This window comes from Nerophis lumbriciformis, linkage group LG03 (genome assembly GCF_033978685.3).
Source record: "Nerophis lumbriciformis linkage group LG03, RoL_Nlum_v2.1, whole genome shotgun sequence".
Lineage (NCBI taxonomy): Eukaryota > Metazoa > Chordata > Actinopteri > Syngnathiformes > Syngnathidae > Nerophis > Nerophis lumbriciformis.
The window spans coordinates 33,145,001-33,163,663 of NC_084550.2; the positions used below are offsets into that span (position 1 = coordinate 33,145,001).

An 18,663-nucleotide genomic window follows, 5' to 3' on the forward strand; every position below is an offset into this window, starting at 1 on the left:
TTGTCATTTTCGCAGAAGCCATTATACTTAGTTACCTGATACACATATTTAACTTGGTATGTGACACGTGCTAACTGTTAGCGTTCTAATGTTAGCATGCTAGTAGTAGCATGCACTCTTTTTTTTTGTTGCTATTTTCGCAGAAGACATTACACTTGGTTACCTGATACATATATTTAACTTGGTATGTGACACATGCTAACTGCTAGCGTACTAAAGTTAGCATGCTAATATTAGCATGCAAACTTTTTTTTTGCCCTTTTTGCAGAAGTCTTTACACTTGGCTACCTGATACATATATTTAACTTGGTATGTGACACATGCTAACTGTTAGCGTACTAACGTTAGCACGCTAATGCTAACTCTTTTTTTTTTGCCATTTTCGCAGAAGCCATTACACTTGGTTCCCTGATACATGCTAACTGTGCGCATGCTAACAGTTAGCATCCACACGCAATCCCTACCGAAATTGCACGTGTTCTATGTTCTGGTACTTTTGACACCAGCAAAGTTGCGGTTAGAAAAAGCCGCACAATGGACAGGCCGTGTGAGAGAAATGCAAATGGACATGTTGCTCGTCCCCTGCGTCACCGCGGAAAATCCTCTCAATGCGGTCTTCTTTTTGAGCTTCCTTTTGAGGGGGCCTTCCTTGCTGTGCCTCTGATGTCCTTTCTGCCAGATCAGAGCGCCGCTGCATGTGCCTTCCCAATCAGAGACAGGAGTGTGTGTGTGTGTGTGTGTGTGTGTGTGTGTGTGTGTGTGTGCCAGTGAGTGAGGGAGTTAGGGCGAGCGAGGGGAGGAGGGGGTGATCGCAGCCCCCTGTACATACGGCAGCCCTGCAGTGCGATCTGGGAAGAAGGGGGCTCGGCAGATCGGCGGCGCAGAGAGACGACGAGGGGGGGGGCGGTGTCAAAAAAGAGCATCTCCGAGGATTTGCTGGGATGAGACGCGGTTAGAGAGAGAGAGAGAGAGAGAGAGAGAGAGAGAGAGAGAAAGTGGCGTGGGTGGCGGGCGGGGGCATGATCTTAGAGTCTGCTTCCTGTCGTGCGGCGGGACGTGCAGCGGGGAACGGCGCTTGCAGATTCGTGCGGTAGAATCGGGAAGTCATGCCCTGCGAGCGCTGAGGGGTGTCGAGCGTCCACACGTTGAAGGTGGGGAGGGGGCATGCAGCAGAGGAAAGGAGCCAGGTGGGCTGCACCCGTCGTCATCTCCCGTGGACGCCTCTCTTCGCCGGCCCTGCAGCCGGAGTGCCTCCGGACCCGCACCCTCCTCCACGCCGGGGATTTCTCCACGAACTGAGGAGTCGGGAGCGTCCGTTTCTCCCCGCCGCAGGATCTTACAATATGTCCGCCTAAAAGCCGCCAAGTGTACTTTAGAATGGCGCTCCCGTGTCCCGGCGCGCTAAGAGGTTGACCAATGAAGCCATGGGACTCGGCCAGAGCTTTACAAGTATGTGGTGACCACCCCCTGACCCTTTTTGTGAGAAATGTGTCCATGTGTCCCGGTGTGTGCGTGACGCTCCTCTGACTCCGCTCCGGTTTGTAGTCGGGGATGTTCGGCGAGCCCGGTTTGTGGCGAGATGCCAGCTTCAGGCGGGCTCGGTGCCCCCGCTGCACCCGCACCCGCTCCCTCGCCTGACATCTGCACTCACCCTAGCACAAAGTAGCGGCTTCCTTCCCTCCCTCCCGTGTGTGCCCGCACCGACCCGGACCCTGCCTCCCCCCAGACCCGCCTGGTGCTGCCGCACTCGGCTCTGCCCGTGCTGGCCCAGGATGATGTGGCAGTGCCATGTGTCGTCCTCCGAGTGCCGCTGCTACCGGCTCAACGGCTTTTCGCTGCTCAAGCGCTTCCCTCTCTCGGCAGATGGGGCCTGCGGCAAAGCCCTGGACCAGCCGGTGGGCGAGTGGCTGGAGCACGCGGGGCTGCCGCAGTACGAGGGAAAGTTCCTGCTCAACGGCTTCGACGACCTGCGTTTCATGGTGAGTCCTCTTCGCCGCCCCCGCTCGGCTGCTCTTTCGCCCTGTGGCTCCGCCCACCTGCTTTTCACCTGTGTGATGCATGACCCGTCCAAGGTCTAGAACCCTCCCCCCCTTGCGTCGGAGCAAGACAAAAAGACATCAGAGCAGGGGTGTCAGACTCCTTGTCATTGGAGGGCCACATCGCCCTCAGAGGGCCGCATGTAACAGTACATTTATCAATACTAACATTTAATAGATTTGTTGGATTATTAGATGTTTTACTGGCAGATTGATGAATAATTGGCTTTGAAATCGACAAATTTTAAATTTAAATACTCCAAATTCCAAAAATTGCATACCGTATTTTTCGGAGTATAAGTCGCACCGGAGTATAAGTCGCACCGGAGTATAAGTCGCACCTGCCGAAAATGCATAATAAAGAAGGAAAAAAACTGCGATTTATAGTCCGAAAAATACGGTAATCTGAATATATTCCGTCCATCCATCCATTTCCTACCGCTTGCCCCTTTATATTCATTTCAACAAAATATGCAACTGCATGAAGTACATTTGTCGGTCAAAATGAAAAGAGCAAATAGCCAGAAAGTATTTGATTATTTCCAGCCTTTCGCGGGTCACCTTAAAATGAAGTGTTGGGCAATGGTAAATTGTCTGGCAGGCCACATTTAATGATGTGGCGGGCCAATTTCAAATGATGTGATAGTGTGGCAGGCCACTTTCAAAATATGTTGTGGGCCACTTAAATGATTTGGCGGGCCACATCAAACGATGTGGCAGGCTAAGTTAATGATGCGGCAGGCAACATTAAATTGACCCAGAGGGCCACCTTAAATAATGTGAAGTTCCAAGTTAAATGACCCGGCAGGCCACCTTAAATAATGTGATGTTCCAAGTTAAATGATGTGATGTGATATGATTGCGGCCCAGCGGCCCAGTTTAAATTATGCTGCAGGCCACTCATATGACATGGCAACCACACATTCGAAGTGGCGGGTGACTTTAAATTGTCTGGCGGGCCACATTTAATGATGTGGCAGGCCAAATTAAAATGATGTGATAGTGTGGCGGGCCACTTTCAAAATATGTTGTAGGCCACTTAAATGATATGGCGGGCCACATCAAACGATGTGGCAGGCTAAGTTAATGAAGCGGCAGGCAACATTAAATTGACCCGGAGGGCCACATTAAATAATGTGAAGTTCCAAGTTAAATGATGTGATATGATGGCGGCCCGGGTTAAAATGATGCTGCAGGCCACACATATGACATGGCGACCACACATTCGAAGTGGCGGGTGACTTAAAATGGTCTGGCGGGCCACATTTAATGATGTGGCCGCCCAAATTAAAATGATGTGATAGTGTGGCAGGCTACTTTCAAAATATGTTGTAGGCCACTTAAATGATATGGCGGGCCACATCAAACGATGTGGCAGGCTAAGTTAATGTCGCGGCAGGCAACATTAAATTGACACGGAGGGCCAATTTAAATAATGTGAAGTTCCAAGTTAAATGAACCGGCAGGCCACCTTAAATAATGTGAAGTTCCAAGTTAAATGACCCGGCAGGCCACTTTAAATAACGTTCCAAGTTAAAAGATGTGGCGGGCCACTTTAAATGATGTGATATGGTAGCAGCCCAGGTTGTTAATAATAATAATAAATGTGGCAGGCCATTTTCAATTATGTAACAGGCCACAAAATTATGTGAGAGTGTGGTGGGCCACTTTCAAATGATGTTGTGGGCCACATAAATGATTTAGTGGGCCAATTAAAATGAGCAGGTGTGCCTGGTTAAAATGTGAGAGCATGGCGGGCCAAGTTAAAATGATGTGGCGGGTGACTTTAAATTGTCTGGCGGGCCTTTTAAATAATCTGGCAGGCCTTATTTAATGCAGTAGCGGGCCAACTTAAAATTATGTGATAGTGTGGCGGGCTACTTTCAAAATATGTTGTGGGCCACTTAAATGATTTGGCGGGCCACATCTCACGGTGTGGCAGGCTAAGTAAATGATGCGACAGGCTAAGTTAATGTTGCGGCAGGCAACATTAAATTGACCCGGAGGGTCACTTTCAATAATGTGAAGTTCCGAGTTAAATGACCCGGCAGGCCACCTTAAATAATGTGAAGTTCCAAGTTAATTGACCCGGCAGGCCAACTTAAATAATGTGGCGTTCAAAGTTAAATTATGTGGCGGGCCAATTTAAATGATGTGATATGGTAGCAGCCCAGGTTAATAATAATAATAATAAATGTGGCAGGCCATATTCAATTATGTGACAGGCCACAAAATTATGTGAGAGTGTGGCAAGCCACTTTCAAATGATGTTGTGGGCCACGTAAATGATTTAGTGGGCCACTTAAAATGAGCAGGCGTGCCTGGTTAAAATGTGAGAGCGTGGCGGGCTAAGTTAAAATGATGTGGCGGGTGACTTTAAATTGTCTGGCGGGCCACTTAAATAATCTGGCAGGCCTTATTTAATGCTGTGGCGGCCAACTTAAAAGTATGTGACAGTGTGGCAGGCCAATTTCAAAATATGTTGTGGGCCACTTAAAATTATTTGGCGGGCCACATCTCACGGTGTGGCAGGCTAAGTTAATGATGCGGCAGGCAACATTAAATTGACCCGGAGGGCCACCTTAAATAATGTGAAGTTCCAAGTTAAATGATCTGGCAGGCCACCTTAAATAATGTGAAGTTCCAAGTTAAATGAAGTGGCGGGCCACTTTAAATGATATGATATGGTCACAGCCCAGGTTAAAATGATGCTGCAGGCCACACATATGACGTGGCGACCACACATTCGAAGTGACAGGTCATTTTAAAAGAATCTGGTGGGCCACGATAATGATGTGGCAGGCCAAATTCAATTATGTGGCAGGCCAAATTTAAAATTATGTGAGAGTGTGGCGGGCCACTTTCAAATGAAGTTGTGGGCCACTTAAATGATTTAGTGGGCCAATTAAAATGAGCAGGCGGGCCTGGTTAAAATGTGAGAGCGTGGCGGGGTAAATTAAAATGATGTGGCGGGTGACTTTAAATTGTCTGGCGAGCCACTTAAATAATCTTGCAGGCCTTATTTAATGCTGTGGCGGACCAACTTAAAATTATGTGATAGTGTGGCGGGCCACTCTCAAAATATGTTGCGGGCCACTTAAATGATTTGGCGGGCCACATCAAACGATGTGGCAGGCTAAGTTAATGATGCGGCAGGCAACATTAAATTGACCCGGAGGGCCACCTTAAATAATGTGAAGTTCCAAGTTGAATGAAGTGTCAGGCCACTTTAAATAATGTGAAGTTCCAAGTTAAATGAAGTGTCAGGCCACATTAAATAATGTGAAGTTCCAAGTTAAATGATCCGACAGGCCACATTAAATAATGTGACGTTCCAACTTAAATGAAGTGGCGGGCCACATTAAATGATGTGATATGGTTTCTGCCCAGGTTAATAATAATAATAAATGTGGCAGGCCACGAAATTATGATGTGGCGGGTGACTTTAAATTGTTTGGCGGGCCTTTTAAATAATCTGGCAGGCCTTATTTAATGCTGTGGCGGGCCAACTTAAAATGATGTGATAGTGTGGCGGGCCACTTTCAAAATATGTTGTGGGCCACTTAAATGATTTGGCGGGTCACATCAAATGATGTGATAGGCTAAATAAATGAAGTAGCAGGCAACATTAAATTGACCCGTAGGGCCACTTTTAATAATGTGAAGTTCCAAATTAAATGACCCGGCAGGCCACATTAAATAATGTGAAGTTCCAAGTTAAATTACCCGGCAGGCCACTTTAAATAACGTGACGTTCCAAGTTAAAAGAAGTGGCGGGTCACATTAAAAGATGTGATATGGTTTCTGCCCAGGTTAATAATAATAATAATAAATGTGGCAGGCCATGAAATTATGTGAGAGTGTGGCGGGCAAATTATGTAACGGGTGACTTTAAATTGTCTGGTGGGCCTTTTAAATAATCTGGCAGGCCTTATTTAATGCTGTGGCGGGCCAACTTAAAATTATGTGATAGTGTGGCGGGCCACTTTCAAAATATGTTGTGGGCCACTTAAATGATTTGGCGGGTCACATCAAATGATGTGATAGGCTAAATAAATGAAGTAGCAGGCAACATTAAATTGACTCGTAGGGCAACTTTTAATAATGTGAAGTTCCAAATTAAATGACCCGGCAGGTCACTTTAAATAATGTGAAGTTCCAAGTTAAATGATCCGGCAGGCCACCTTAAATAATGTGACGTTCCAAGTTAAATGAAGTGGTGGGTCACATTAAATGATGTGATATGGTTTCTGCCCAGGTTAAGAATAATAATAATAAATGTGGCAGGCCATGAAATTATGTGAGAGTGTGGCGGGCCACATTCAAATTATGTAACGGGTGACTTTAAATTGTCTGGTGGGCCTTTTAAATAATCTGGCAGGCCTTATTTAATGCTGTGGCGGGCCAACTTAAAATTATGTGATAGTGTGGCGGGCCACCTTCAAAATATGTATGTTTTTGGCCATTTAAATGATTTGGCGGGCCATATTGATGTGGCAGGCTAAGTTAATAATGCGGCAGGCTAAGTTAATAATGCGGCAGGCAACATTAAATTGACCCGTAGGGCTACTTTTAATAATGTGAAGCTCCAAATTAAATGACCCGGCAGGCCACTTTAAATAAAGTGAAGTTCCAAGTTAAATGACCCGGCAGGCTACTTTAAATAATGTGAAGTTCCAAGTAAAATGATGTGGCGGGCCACATTAAATGATTATGTCACAATTGTGTAAATTGTGAAGTTCCAAGTTAAATGACCTGGAAGGCCAAATTAAATAATGTGGAGTTCCATGTTAAAAGATGTGGCAGGCCACGTAAATAATGTGAAGTTCCAAGTTAAATGATGTGGCAGGCCACGTAAATAATGTGAAGTTCCAAGTTAAATGATGTGGCGGGCCACCTTAAATGATGTGGTATGGTCGCGGCCCAAGTTCAAATGATGCTGCAGGCCACACATATGATGTAAATTAATGACACGGCGGGCCACATTACATGGTGCGGCATGCCACATTAAACGAAGCAGCGGGCCACTTTAACTAATACGGCGCCACTTTACATGATTTGGCAGGCCACAATAAAAGACCTGCGCAGTAAGGTGTGATCATGAAGATTTAGGATGACGTCACAAGTGCTGTCGGTGCAGTAAAAAGTCAGCACAACAAACTGAAGCCTTTACCTTTTTTTCCCCCTGAAATGAGTTGATGCTCCGCTGCTCCTCATCACATATTCATCATTCTAAAAGCTTTACCCTGTTTCTTCTTCCACGGCCGAGACGACTGCTGTGACCGTCAGACCGCGGCCGCACGCCCTAAATAACGCCGCCCGGAGGGCTCCGCCGTGCGTCTGTGGGGCCGCTGAGCCGCGCTGGCACTGTGGGTTACGTCACTCCAGCTCGGCGTGGGAGTGGGAGCTCTGTGACCTGCTTATGTGGCCGGGGAGGAGACATGAAAAGGCCGTGTTAAATACTAGCAATAATACTACAAATACTACAATAACTCAACTTAAGAGCTTCTTCTTAACTCAAAACACTGGTTTTTGCTGCTTATCCCTCCAAAACATCACAGTTTGAACATGCAACGTGCCTTAAAAAAAAAGAAAAAATAACTTTTAAATAAACACTGTTGTATAAAAACAATACAATAGACTACAGTAGGAGTCATGCAATAATAATAATGTACAAACCCCAAAAGCAGAGAAGATGTCACGTTGTGTAAATGGTAAATAAAAAAAGAATACAACAAATCCTTTTCAACTTATATTCAATTGAATAGACTGCAAAGACAAGATATCTCATGTTCACACTGAGAAACTTTCTTCTTTTTTGCAAATAATCATGAACTTACAATTGAATGGCAGCAACACATTGCAAAAAGGCATTTTTACCAGTGTGTTACATGGCTTTTCCTTTTAACAACACTCAGTAAAGGTTTGGGAACTGAGGAGACACATTTTTGAAGTGGAATTCTTTCCCATTCTTGCTTGATGTACGGCTTAAGTTGTTCAACAGTCTCCCTTCTCATATTTTAGCCTTCACACATTTTCAATGTCTGGACTACAGGCAGGCCAGTCTAGTACCCGCACTCTTTTACTATGAAGCCACGCTGTTGTAACACCTGGCTTGGCATCGTCTTGCTGAAATAAGCAGGGGCTTGGATGGCAACATATGTCGCTCCAAAACCTGTATGTACCTTTCAGCATTAATGGTGCCTTCACAGATGTGTAAGTTACCCATGTCTTGGGCACTAATACACCCCCATACCATCACACATGCTGGCTTTTACACTTTGCAGCTAGAACAGTCCGGATGGTTCTTTTCCTCTTTGGTCCACAGTTTCCAAAAATAATTTGAAATGTGGACTCGTCAGAACACTTTTCCACTTTGCATCAGTCCATCTTAGATGAGCTCGGGCCCAGCAAAGCTGGCGGCGTTCCTGGGTGTTGTTGATAAATGGCTTTGCCTTTGCATAGTGGAGTTTTTACTTGCACTTACAGATGTAGCGACCAACTGTAGTTACTGACAGTGGTTTTCTGAAGCGTTCCTGAGCCCATGTGGTGATATCCTTTACACACCGATGTCGCTTTTTGATGCAGTACCGCCTGAGGGATCCAAGGTGCATAATATCATGGCTTACGTGCAGTGATTTCTCCAGATTCTCTGAACCTTTTGATGATATTACGGAGCGTAGATGTTGAAATCCCTAAATTCCTTGCAATAGCTGGTTGAGAAATGTTGTTCTTAAACAATTTGCTCAGGCATTTGTTGACAAAGTGGTGACCCTCGCCCCGTCCTTGTTTGTGAATGACTGAGCATTTCATGGAAGCTGCTTTTATACCCAATCATGGCACCCACCTGTTCCCAATTAGCCTGTTCACCTGTGGGATGTTCCAAATAAGTCTTTGACGATCATTCCTCAACTTTCTCAGTCTTTTTTTCCGCTTGTGCCAGCTTTTCTGAAACGTGTTGCAAGCATCAAACTCCAAATTAGCTAATATTTGCAAAAAATAACAACATTTTCCAGTTCCAACATGAAATATCTTGTCTTTGCAGTCTATTCAATTGAATATAAGTTGAAAAGGATTTGTTGTATTCTGTTTTTATTTACCATTTACACAACGTGACAAATTCACTGCTTTTGGGTGTTCCAGACTATTATTTGTGCACTATTGACAAGTCACACACCCAAAATTGGGCCGTGGAAAATAGACTTTTGTCACCTAAACTGGGCGTTGTGATGAAATATCCACTTCCACTAGTGACAGAGTCTTTAAGGCGCACACGAGTGACGTAGCTCGCCCAAACATGACACAAATGAAGCATTCGGGTCGCATTGTGTTTAGACTGAAGTCACATTTGTGAAGATCAGATTCCAATAGGATTCAGGACTACATCAATCAATCAATCAAAGTTTATTTATATAGCCCTTAATCACAAGTGTCTCAAATGGCTGCACAAGCCACAACAAAATCCTCAACTCAGATCCCACACCAGGGCAAGAAAAAACTCAACCCAATGGGATACATTATTATAATTATCATTATTAGTCACATGTAAATAATGCGGTATAATAGACTGTATTTATATTATTCACATGTAAATAATTCTGTATAATAGACTGTATTTATATTATTCACATGTGAATAATGGATTGTATTTATATTATTCACATGTGAATAATGCTGTATAAGAGAAGGTATTTACATTATTCACATGTGAATAATGCTGTATAATAGACTGTATTTATATTAATCACATGTGAATAATGCTGTATAATAGACTGTATTTATATTATTCACATGTGAATAATGCTGTATAATAGACTATTTATATTATTCACATGTGAATAATGCTGTATAATAGACTGTATATATATTATTCACATGTGAATAATGCTGTATAATAGACTGTATTTATATTATTCACATGTGAATAATGCTGTATAATAGACGGTATTTATATTAATCACATGTGAATAATGCTGTATAATAGACTGTATTTATATTATTCACATGTGAATAATGCTGTATAAGAGACTGTATTTATATTATTCACATGTGAATAATGCTGTATAATAGACTGTATTCATACTATTCACATGTGAATAATGTTGTATAATAGACTGTATTTATATTATTCACATGTGAATAATGCTGTATAATAGACTATTTATATTATTTACATGTGAATAATGCTGTATGACTGTATTTATATTATTTACATGTGAATAATGCTGTATAAGAGACTGTATTTATATTATTCACATGTGAATAATGCTGTATAATAGACTGTATTTATATTATTCACATGTGAATAATGCTGTATAAGAGACTGTATTTATATTATTCACATGTGAATAATGCTGTATAATAGACTGTATTTATATTATTCACATGTGAATAATGCTGAATAATAGACTGTCTTTATATTACTCACATGTGAATAATGCTGCATAATAGACTGTATTTACATTATTCACATGTGAATAATGCTGTATAATAGACTGTATTTATATTATTCACATGTAAATAATGCTGTATAATGGACTATATTATTCACATGTGAATAATGCTGTATAATGGAATGTATTTATATTATTCACATGTGAATAATGCTGTATAATAGACTGTATTTATATTATTCACATGTGAGTAATGCTGTATAATAGACTCAATCAATCATCAATCAATGTTTACATATACATCCTGATGTGTCCTGAATCTGATGCCAAAAGATCAGATTTGAAACACTTTGGAGTGTTTAGATCAGATCTGAGTCACTTGAGGACAAAACAATCAGATCTGGTGTGCAGCAAAAACCGTGTCAATAAGACCGCCAAAAAAAGTTGGTAGATGGGAACATGTAAAGGTCAAATATTTTGTAGAAATGCACCCAAATGCAGGAAAAGTCGTCTTGATTTTCAACATTTTCTTCCTCTTTTTTCCTGAGAGCGCTCACATGACTTCCCAGACATAAAGTAATGCAGACTATGGATCATTAAGCTTCCTGACGCTCATTTGCTTATCAGGCCTAATGGGCTGGACCTGATGACACTTGTGAAGGGCCACACATGTTTGGGCTTGTAAACAAGGCCAAAAGGTCAGACGTTGTTTGCAGGACGTGCCACATGAACCCATGCCATCAGTCGAGCTGACTGGCCAGGAGGGGGCAGCACACCCTCAGGATGGTTTGCAGAATAAAGTCAAAATCACACCAGGGCCTCCAGGAGGAACATGTCCGTTTCTGAGCGGGCGATGCGGAGAGAGACGGCGGCCACGGAGGCGGTGATGTGACATACCACCCACTTTATTTCCCACGCCAAGGAACATCAAGCCTGCTATCGGCGATACTGATACTTTGTGCAAATATACTTAATGTGTCTGCTAAAGTTATGTCTTTTCAAATATCTATCTAAAAAAAACTACAAAAAAAGAGCAAAATGAAAGTAATGAGAAAACACCTATAAATGGGAATCACTTTTTTTTAGATTTTTTTTTATTAAAAAAAATATAAAAATGGTCCTCTAATACTTTACTTTGAAGTATGTGGCCCTTGTCGGAAAAAGTTTAGACACTTCGATCTAAAATATTACAATCGCTCTCAAAAAAATATATAAATAAATGAATAAATATATATAAAAAAAAAAAAAAAAAATATATATATATATATATATATATATGCACAGGTAAAAGCCAGTAAATTAGAATATTTTGAAAAACTTGATTTATTTCAGTAATTGCATTCAAAAGGTGTAACTTGTACATTATATTTATTCATTGCACACAGACTGATGCATTAAAATGTTTATTTCATTTAATTTTGATGTTTTGAAGTGGCAACAAATGAAAATCCAAAATACCGTGTGTCACAAAATTAGAATATTGTGTAAGGCTAATACAAAAAAGGGATTTTTAGAAATGTTGGCCAACTGAAAAGTATGAAAATGAAAAATATGAGCATGTACAATACTCAATACTTGGTTGGAGCTCCTTTTGCCTCAATTACTGCGTTAATGCGGCGTGGCATGGAGTCGATGAGTTTCTGGCACTGCTCAGGTGTTATGAGAGCCCAGGTTGCTCTGATAGTGGCCTTCAACTCTTCTGCGTTTTTGGGTCTGGCATTCTGCATCTTCCTTTTCACAATACCCCACGGATTTTCTATGGGGCTAAGGTCAGGGGAGTTGGCGGGCCAATTTAGAACAGAAATACCATGGTCCGTAAACCAGGCACGGGTAGATTTTGCGCTGTGTGCAGGCGCCAAGTCTTGTTGGAACTTGAAATCTCCATCTCCATAGAGCAGGTCAGCAGCAGGAAGCATGAAGTGCTCTAAAACTTGCTGGTAGACGGCTGCGTTGACCCTGGATCTCAGGAAACAGAGTGGACCGACACCAGCAGATGACATGGCACCCCAAACCATCACTGATGGTGGAAACTTTACACTAGACTTCAGGCAACGTGGATCCTGTGCCTCTCCTGTCTTCCTCCAGACTCTGGGACCTCGATTTCCAAAGGAAATGCAAAATTTGCTTTCGTCAGAAAACATGACTTTGGACCACTCAGCAGCAGTCCAGCTGGTGTCGGTCCACTCTGTTTCCTGAGATCCAGGGTCAACGCAGCCGTCTACCAGCAAGTTTTAGAGCACTTCATGCTTCCTGCTGCTGACCTGCTCTATGGAGATGGAGATTTCAAGTTCCAACAGGACTTGGCGCCTGCACACAGCGCAAAATCTACCCGTGCCTGGTTTACGGACCATGGTATTTCTGTTCTAAATTGGCCCGCCAACTCCCCTGACCTTAGCCCCATAGAAAATCTGTGGGGTATTGTGAAAAGGAAGATGCAGAATGCCAGACCCAAAAACGCAGAAGAGTTGAAGGCCACTATCAGAGCAACCTGGGCTCTCATAACACCTGAGCAGTGCCAGAAACTCATCGACTCCATGCCACGCCGCATTAACGCAGTAATTGAGGCAAAAGGAGCTCCAACCAAGTATTGAGTATTGTACATGCTCATATTTTTCATTTTCATACTTTTCAGTTGGCCAACATTTCTAAAAATCCCTTTTTTGTATTAGCCTTACACAATATTCTAATTTTGTGACACACGGAATTTTGGATTTTCATTTGTTGCCACTTCAAATCATCAAAATTAAATGAAATAAACATTTGAATGCATCAGTCTGTGTGCAATGAATAAATATAATGTACAAGTTACACCTTTTGAATGCAATTACTGAAATAAATCAAGTTTTTCAAAATATTCTAATTTACTGGCTTTTACCTGTATATATATATATATATATATATATATATATATATGCACACATACATAGATGTATACAGTACATATACATATATATATATATACATACACACATATATACAAACCCTGTTTCCATATGAGTTGGGAAATTGTGTTAGATGTGGACGTGTGGATCGGTTTCGCCGGACATGTCCTCTTTTGCTGGCATGCTGGTGGCTAACGGACTGGGATAGACTGGCCGTGCGTCCTCTTTTCGCCGGGCGTGTCCTCTTTTGCGGAGCTGTCAGGGCGGAGTTTCTTAAATGCCTTAAATGTCCGGCATTTTGAGTATTGTTTACACAACGTGCAGTACGCTACTTAATATGTCCGTGTGGAAACTCGTTTGGAACACCTCGTAACCGGAACCCCCGTACCGAAACGGTTCGAAAAAATACCCGTACCGTTACACCCCTAATACACACACATATATATGTAAATATATACATATATGTATACATATACATATATACATACACACACACATATATATATATATATACATACATACATACATACATACATACATATACACACACACACACGTAGTTCTACAATGCCCAAAACTCTCAAAATGTTGCATACCCGATTCTGACCTTTTAACCATCCACACACACTACTACTCCAAAATATCAAAGACAAAACATGTTTCAACTTTCCCAAATTCCCTGGTTTTCCCGAAATTTCCAGGAGTTTCTCCCCATCAACAATGAATGGGAATTAAACAATCTACTGCATATCCCACATTTCTCAACCCATTGGAACCGTTCCAACATCCGCACACTCCACTCACCCTGGACAAATGAACTATTTTCAAGTTCCAAAAAATTCCTGGAATTTCCAGAAAATATGGTGTTCCAAAGCCCTATTTTCACTTCTTGCTGGAAAGTTTTCACAGTCCACATTTTTCAACCAATTCCAACCATTCCACCTTCAAAACATTCCTTAAATGTTTCAAATTTTTTGGTACCAATTCTCGGTTTTCCCGAAATTCCAAAATACCCATTTTCAATTCAAACTGTTACTACGTCAACATTTTTCAACCGATTCAAAACACCGACCCACTCATATCATCTAGGACATTCGTGCTAATATCGATATTACAAAATGTCCGTTTTTTCCTGAAATTCCCACATTTCCAGTAAATTCCCATTCAAATTAATTGACGTATTCGTAGTTCTACAATGCCCCAAATTCTCCAAATTTTGCATAGACCTTTTAACTACCCACACACACTACTCCTCCAAAATATTGAAGGCAAAACATGTTTCCTCTTTCCCAAATTCCCTAGTTTTCCCGAAATTTCCAGGAGTTTCTCCCCATCGACAATGAATGGGCATTATACAATCTACTGCCTATCCCACATTTCTCAACCCATTGGAACCGTTCCACCATCCACACACTCCACTCACCCTGGACAAATGAACTATTTTCAAGTTCCAAAAAATTCCAGGAATTTCCAGAATTCCCCGTGTTCCAAAGCCCTATTTTCACAGTCCACATTTTTCATCCAATTCCAACTATTCCACCTTCAAAAGATTCCTTAGTTGGGGACAACAAATGTAAACAATTTTTTGGGACAAATTCCCGGTTTTCCCGAAATTCCGAAATACCCATTCTCAATTCAAACTGTTACTACTTCAACATTGTTAAACCGATTCAAAACACCAACCCACTCATATCATCTAGGACATTCGTGCTAGTATCGACATAATAAAAAATTCCCGTTTTTTCCCGAAATTCCAAAATTTCCAGTAAATTCCCATTCAAATGAAGTAGTTCTACAATGCCTAAATCTCTCAAAATTGTGCATACCCGATTCTGACCTTTTAACCACCCACACACACTACTTCTCCAAAATATCAAAGACAAAACATGTTTCACCTTCCCCAAATTCCCTGGTTTTCCCGGGATTTCCAGGAGTTTCTCCCCATTGACAATGAACGGGCATTATACAATCTACTGCATATCCCACATTTCTCAATCGACTGGGACCGTTTCACCATCCATTCAAACTATTTTCAAGTTAAAAAAATTCCAGGAACTTCCAGAAAATATGGTGTTCCAAAGCCCTATTTTCACTTCTTGCTGGAAAGTTTTCACAGTCCACATTTTTCAACCAATTCCAACCATTCCACCTTCAAAACCTTCCTTAGTTGGGACAACAAATGTTTCAATTTTTTTTGTACAAATTACCGGTTTTCCCGAAATTCTGAAATACCCATTTTCAATTCAAACTGTTACTACGTCAACATTTTTAAACCGATTCAAAACACCAACCCACTCATATCATCTAAGACATTCGTGCTAGTATCAATATATTAAAAAATGTCAGTTTTTTCCTGAAATTCCCAAATTTCCAGTAAATTCCCATTCAAATGAATGGACATATTCGTAGTTCTACAATGCCCAAAATTCTCCAAATTTTAACTACACACACACACTACTCCTCCAAAATATCAAAGGCAAAACCTGTTTCCTCTTTCCCAAATTCTCTGGTTGTCCCGAAATTTCCAGGAGTTTGTCCCCATCGACAATGAATGGGCATTATACAATCTACTGCATATCCCACATTTCTCAACCCATTGGAACCGTTCCAACATCCACACACTCCACTCACCCTGGACAAATGAACTATTTTCAAGTTCCAAAAAATTCCAGGAATTTCCAGAATTCCCGGTGTTCCAAAGCCCTATTATCACAGTCCACATTTGTCATCCAATTCCAACTATTCCACCTTCAAAAGATTCCTTAGTTGGGGACAACAAATGTAAAAAAATTTTTGGGACAAATTCCCGGTTTTCCCGAAATTCCGAAATACCCATTTTCAATTCAAACTGTTACTACGTCATCATTGTTAAACCGATTCAAAACACCAACCCACTCATATCATCTAGGACATTCGTGCTAGTATTGACATATTAAAAAATTCCCGTTTTTTTTCCCGAAATTCCAAAATTTCCAGTAATTTCCCATTCAAATGAAGTAGTTCTACAATGCCTAAATATCTCAAAATTGTGCATACCCGATTCTGACCTTTTAACCACCCACACACACACTACTCCTCCAAAATAGAGGGCAAAACATGTTTCCTCTTTCCCAAATTCCCTGGTTTTCCCGGAATTTCCAGGGTTTTTTCCCCATTGACAATGAACAAGCATTATATAATCTACTGCATATCCCACATTTCTCAACCCATTGGAACCGTTCCACCATCCACACACTCCACTCACCCTGGACAATCAAACTATTTTCAAGTTCAAAAGAATTCCAGGAATTTCCAGAATTCCCAGTTTTCCAGAGCCCTATTTTCACTTCTTGCTGGAAAGTTTTCACAGTCCACATTTTTCAACCAATTCCAACCATTCCACCTTCAAAACATTACTTAGTTGGGACAACAAATGTTTGAATTTTTTTGGTACAAATTCACGGTTTTCCCGAAATTCCAAAATACCCATTCTCAATTCAAACTGTTACTACGTCAACATTTTTAAACCGATTCAAAACACCAACCCACTCATATCATCTAGGACATTTGTGCTAGTATCGATATATTAAAAAATGTCCGGTTTTTCCCAAAATTCCCACATTTCCAGTAAATTCCCATTCAAATGAATTGACGTATTCGTAGTTCTACAATGCCCAAAATTCTCCAAATTTTGCATACCCGATTCTGACCTTTTAACCACCCACACACACTACTCCTCCAAAACATCGAAGGCAAAATCTGTTTCCTCTTTCCCAAATTCTCTAGTTGTCCCGAAATTTCCAGGAGTTTCTCCCCATCGACAATGAATGGGCATTATACAATCTACTGCATATCCCACATTTCTCAACCCATTGGAACCGTTCCACCATCCACACACTCCACTTACCCTGGACAAATGAACTATTTTCAAGTTCCAAAAAATTCCAGGAATTTCCAGAATTCCAAAGCCCTATTTTCACAGTCCACATTTTTCATCCAATTCCAACTATTCCACCTTCAAAAGATTCCTTAGTTGGGGACAACAAATGTAAAAAAAAATTTGGGACAAATTCCCGGTTTTCCCGAAATTCCGAAATACCCATTTTCAATTCAAACTGTTACTACGTCATCATTGTTAAATCGATTCAAAACACCAACCCACTCATATCATCTAAGACATTCGTGCTAGTATTGACATATTAAAAAAATCCTGTTTTTTCCCAAAATTCCAAAATTTCCAGTAAATTCCCATTCAAATGAAGTAGTTCTACAATGCCTAAATCTCTCAAAATTGTGCACACCCGATTCTGACCTTTTAACCATCCACACACACTACTCCTCCGAGATATCGAAGGCAAAACATGTTTAATTTTTCCCTGGTTTTCCCGGGATTTCCAGGAGTTTCTCCCCATTGACAATGAACGGGCATTATACAATCTACTGCATATCCCACATTTCTCAACCGACTGGGACCGTTCCACCATCCATTCAAACTATTTTCAAGTTAAAAAAATTCCAGGAATTTCCAGAATTCCCAGTTTTCCAAAGCCCTATTTTCACTTCTTGCTGGAAAGTTTCCACAGTCCACATTTTTCAACTAAATCCAACTATGCCACCTTCAAAACATGCCCCTGAGTCGGGAATTGCAAATTTTAGAAAGGAATAATATTCTTAGTTACTTATAATACAGAGCTGACAAAAAATATATTTTTTTAAATATCAGTGAAGTGAATTGTGAAGTGAGTTATATTTATATAGCGCTTTTCTCTAGTGACTCATAGCGCTTTACATAGGGAAAGCCAATATCTAAGTTCCATTTAAAGCAGTGTGGGTGGCACTGGGAGCAGGTGGGTAAAGTGTCTTGCCCAAGGACACAACGGCAGTGACTAGGATGGCGGAAGCGGGGATCAAACCTGGAACCCTCAAGTTGCTGGCACGGCCGCTCTACCAACCGAGCTATACCGCCCCAATATCAATCTGTCCGCCGCATACTTTGACTTGGTGGAAAAAGTTAGGACACCCCTGAAGTAAAGCATGAAAAATATGGATATTCTCCTTTGAGGATCGATATTAGAGCGTAAAGATCTGGTATCAGCGGAGTCGATATTTCAGTATCGATGGCAGAGAAGCAGCTTTTGAGGGATGCTGAATTCGGAAGAGCCGTCATCATCTTTACACGAGCATTATCGTTCCAAGCTGGCAGGAAGTGGGTCGCCTGTCAACGTTTGATGACGACTCCCTCCTTTGTCCCGCCCTCGACGCGCTTTGTTGCTGCGCTCATGTGGCAAATTGTCTTGTGGGAAGACTTCTCTCCCCCTCATCAATATCCCATGGCTGTTGCAAAAGGTTAGCATGCTCAGCGCGTGTCAACGC

The 18,663-nt window shown here is 41.5% G+C and overlaps 1 protein-coding gene across 6 annotated transcripts in view; it reads left to right on the forward strand.

Annotated features, from left to right (window-relative positions):
• anks1ab (ankyrin repeat and sterile alpha motif domain containing 1Ab) overlaps positions 1-18,663 on the forward strand; it is a 136,033-nt gene that overhangs the window by 32,871 nt on the left and 84,499 nt on the right. For 5 of the 6 annotated variants that reach the window (XM_061937594.1, XM_061937575.1, XM_061937585.1 and 2 more), the window contains exon 3: positions 1,864-1,979. In XM_061937594.1, the coding sequence (XP_061793578.1) occupies positions 1,864-1,979 (116 nt within the window). Of the gene's footprint in view, positions 1-867; positions 1,450-1,863; positions 1,980-18,663 lie in introns of those variants that run through there. The other variant, XM_061937619.1, reaches the window with a different exon arrangement.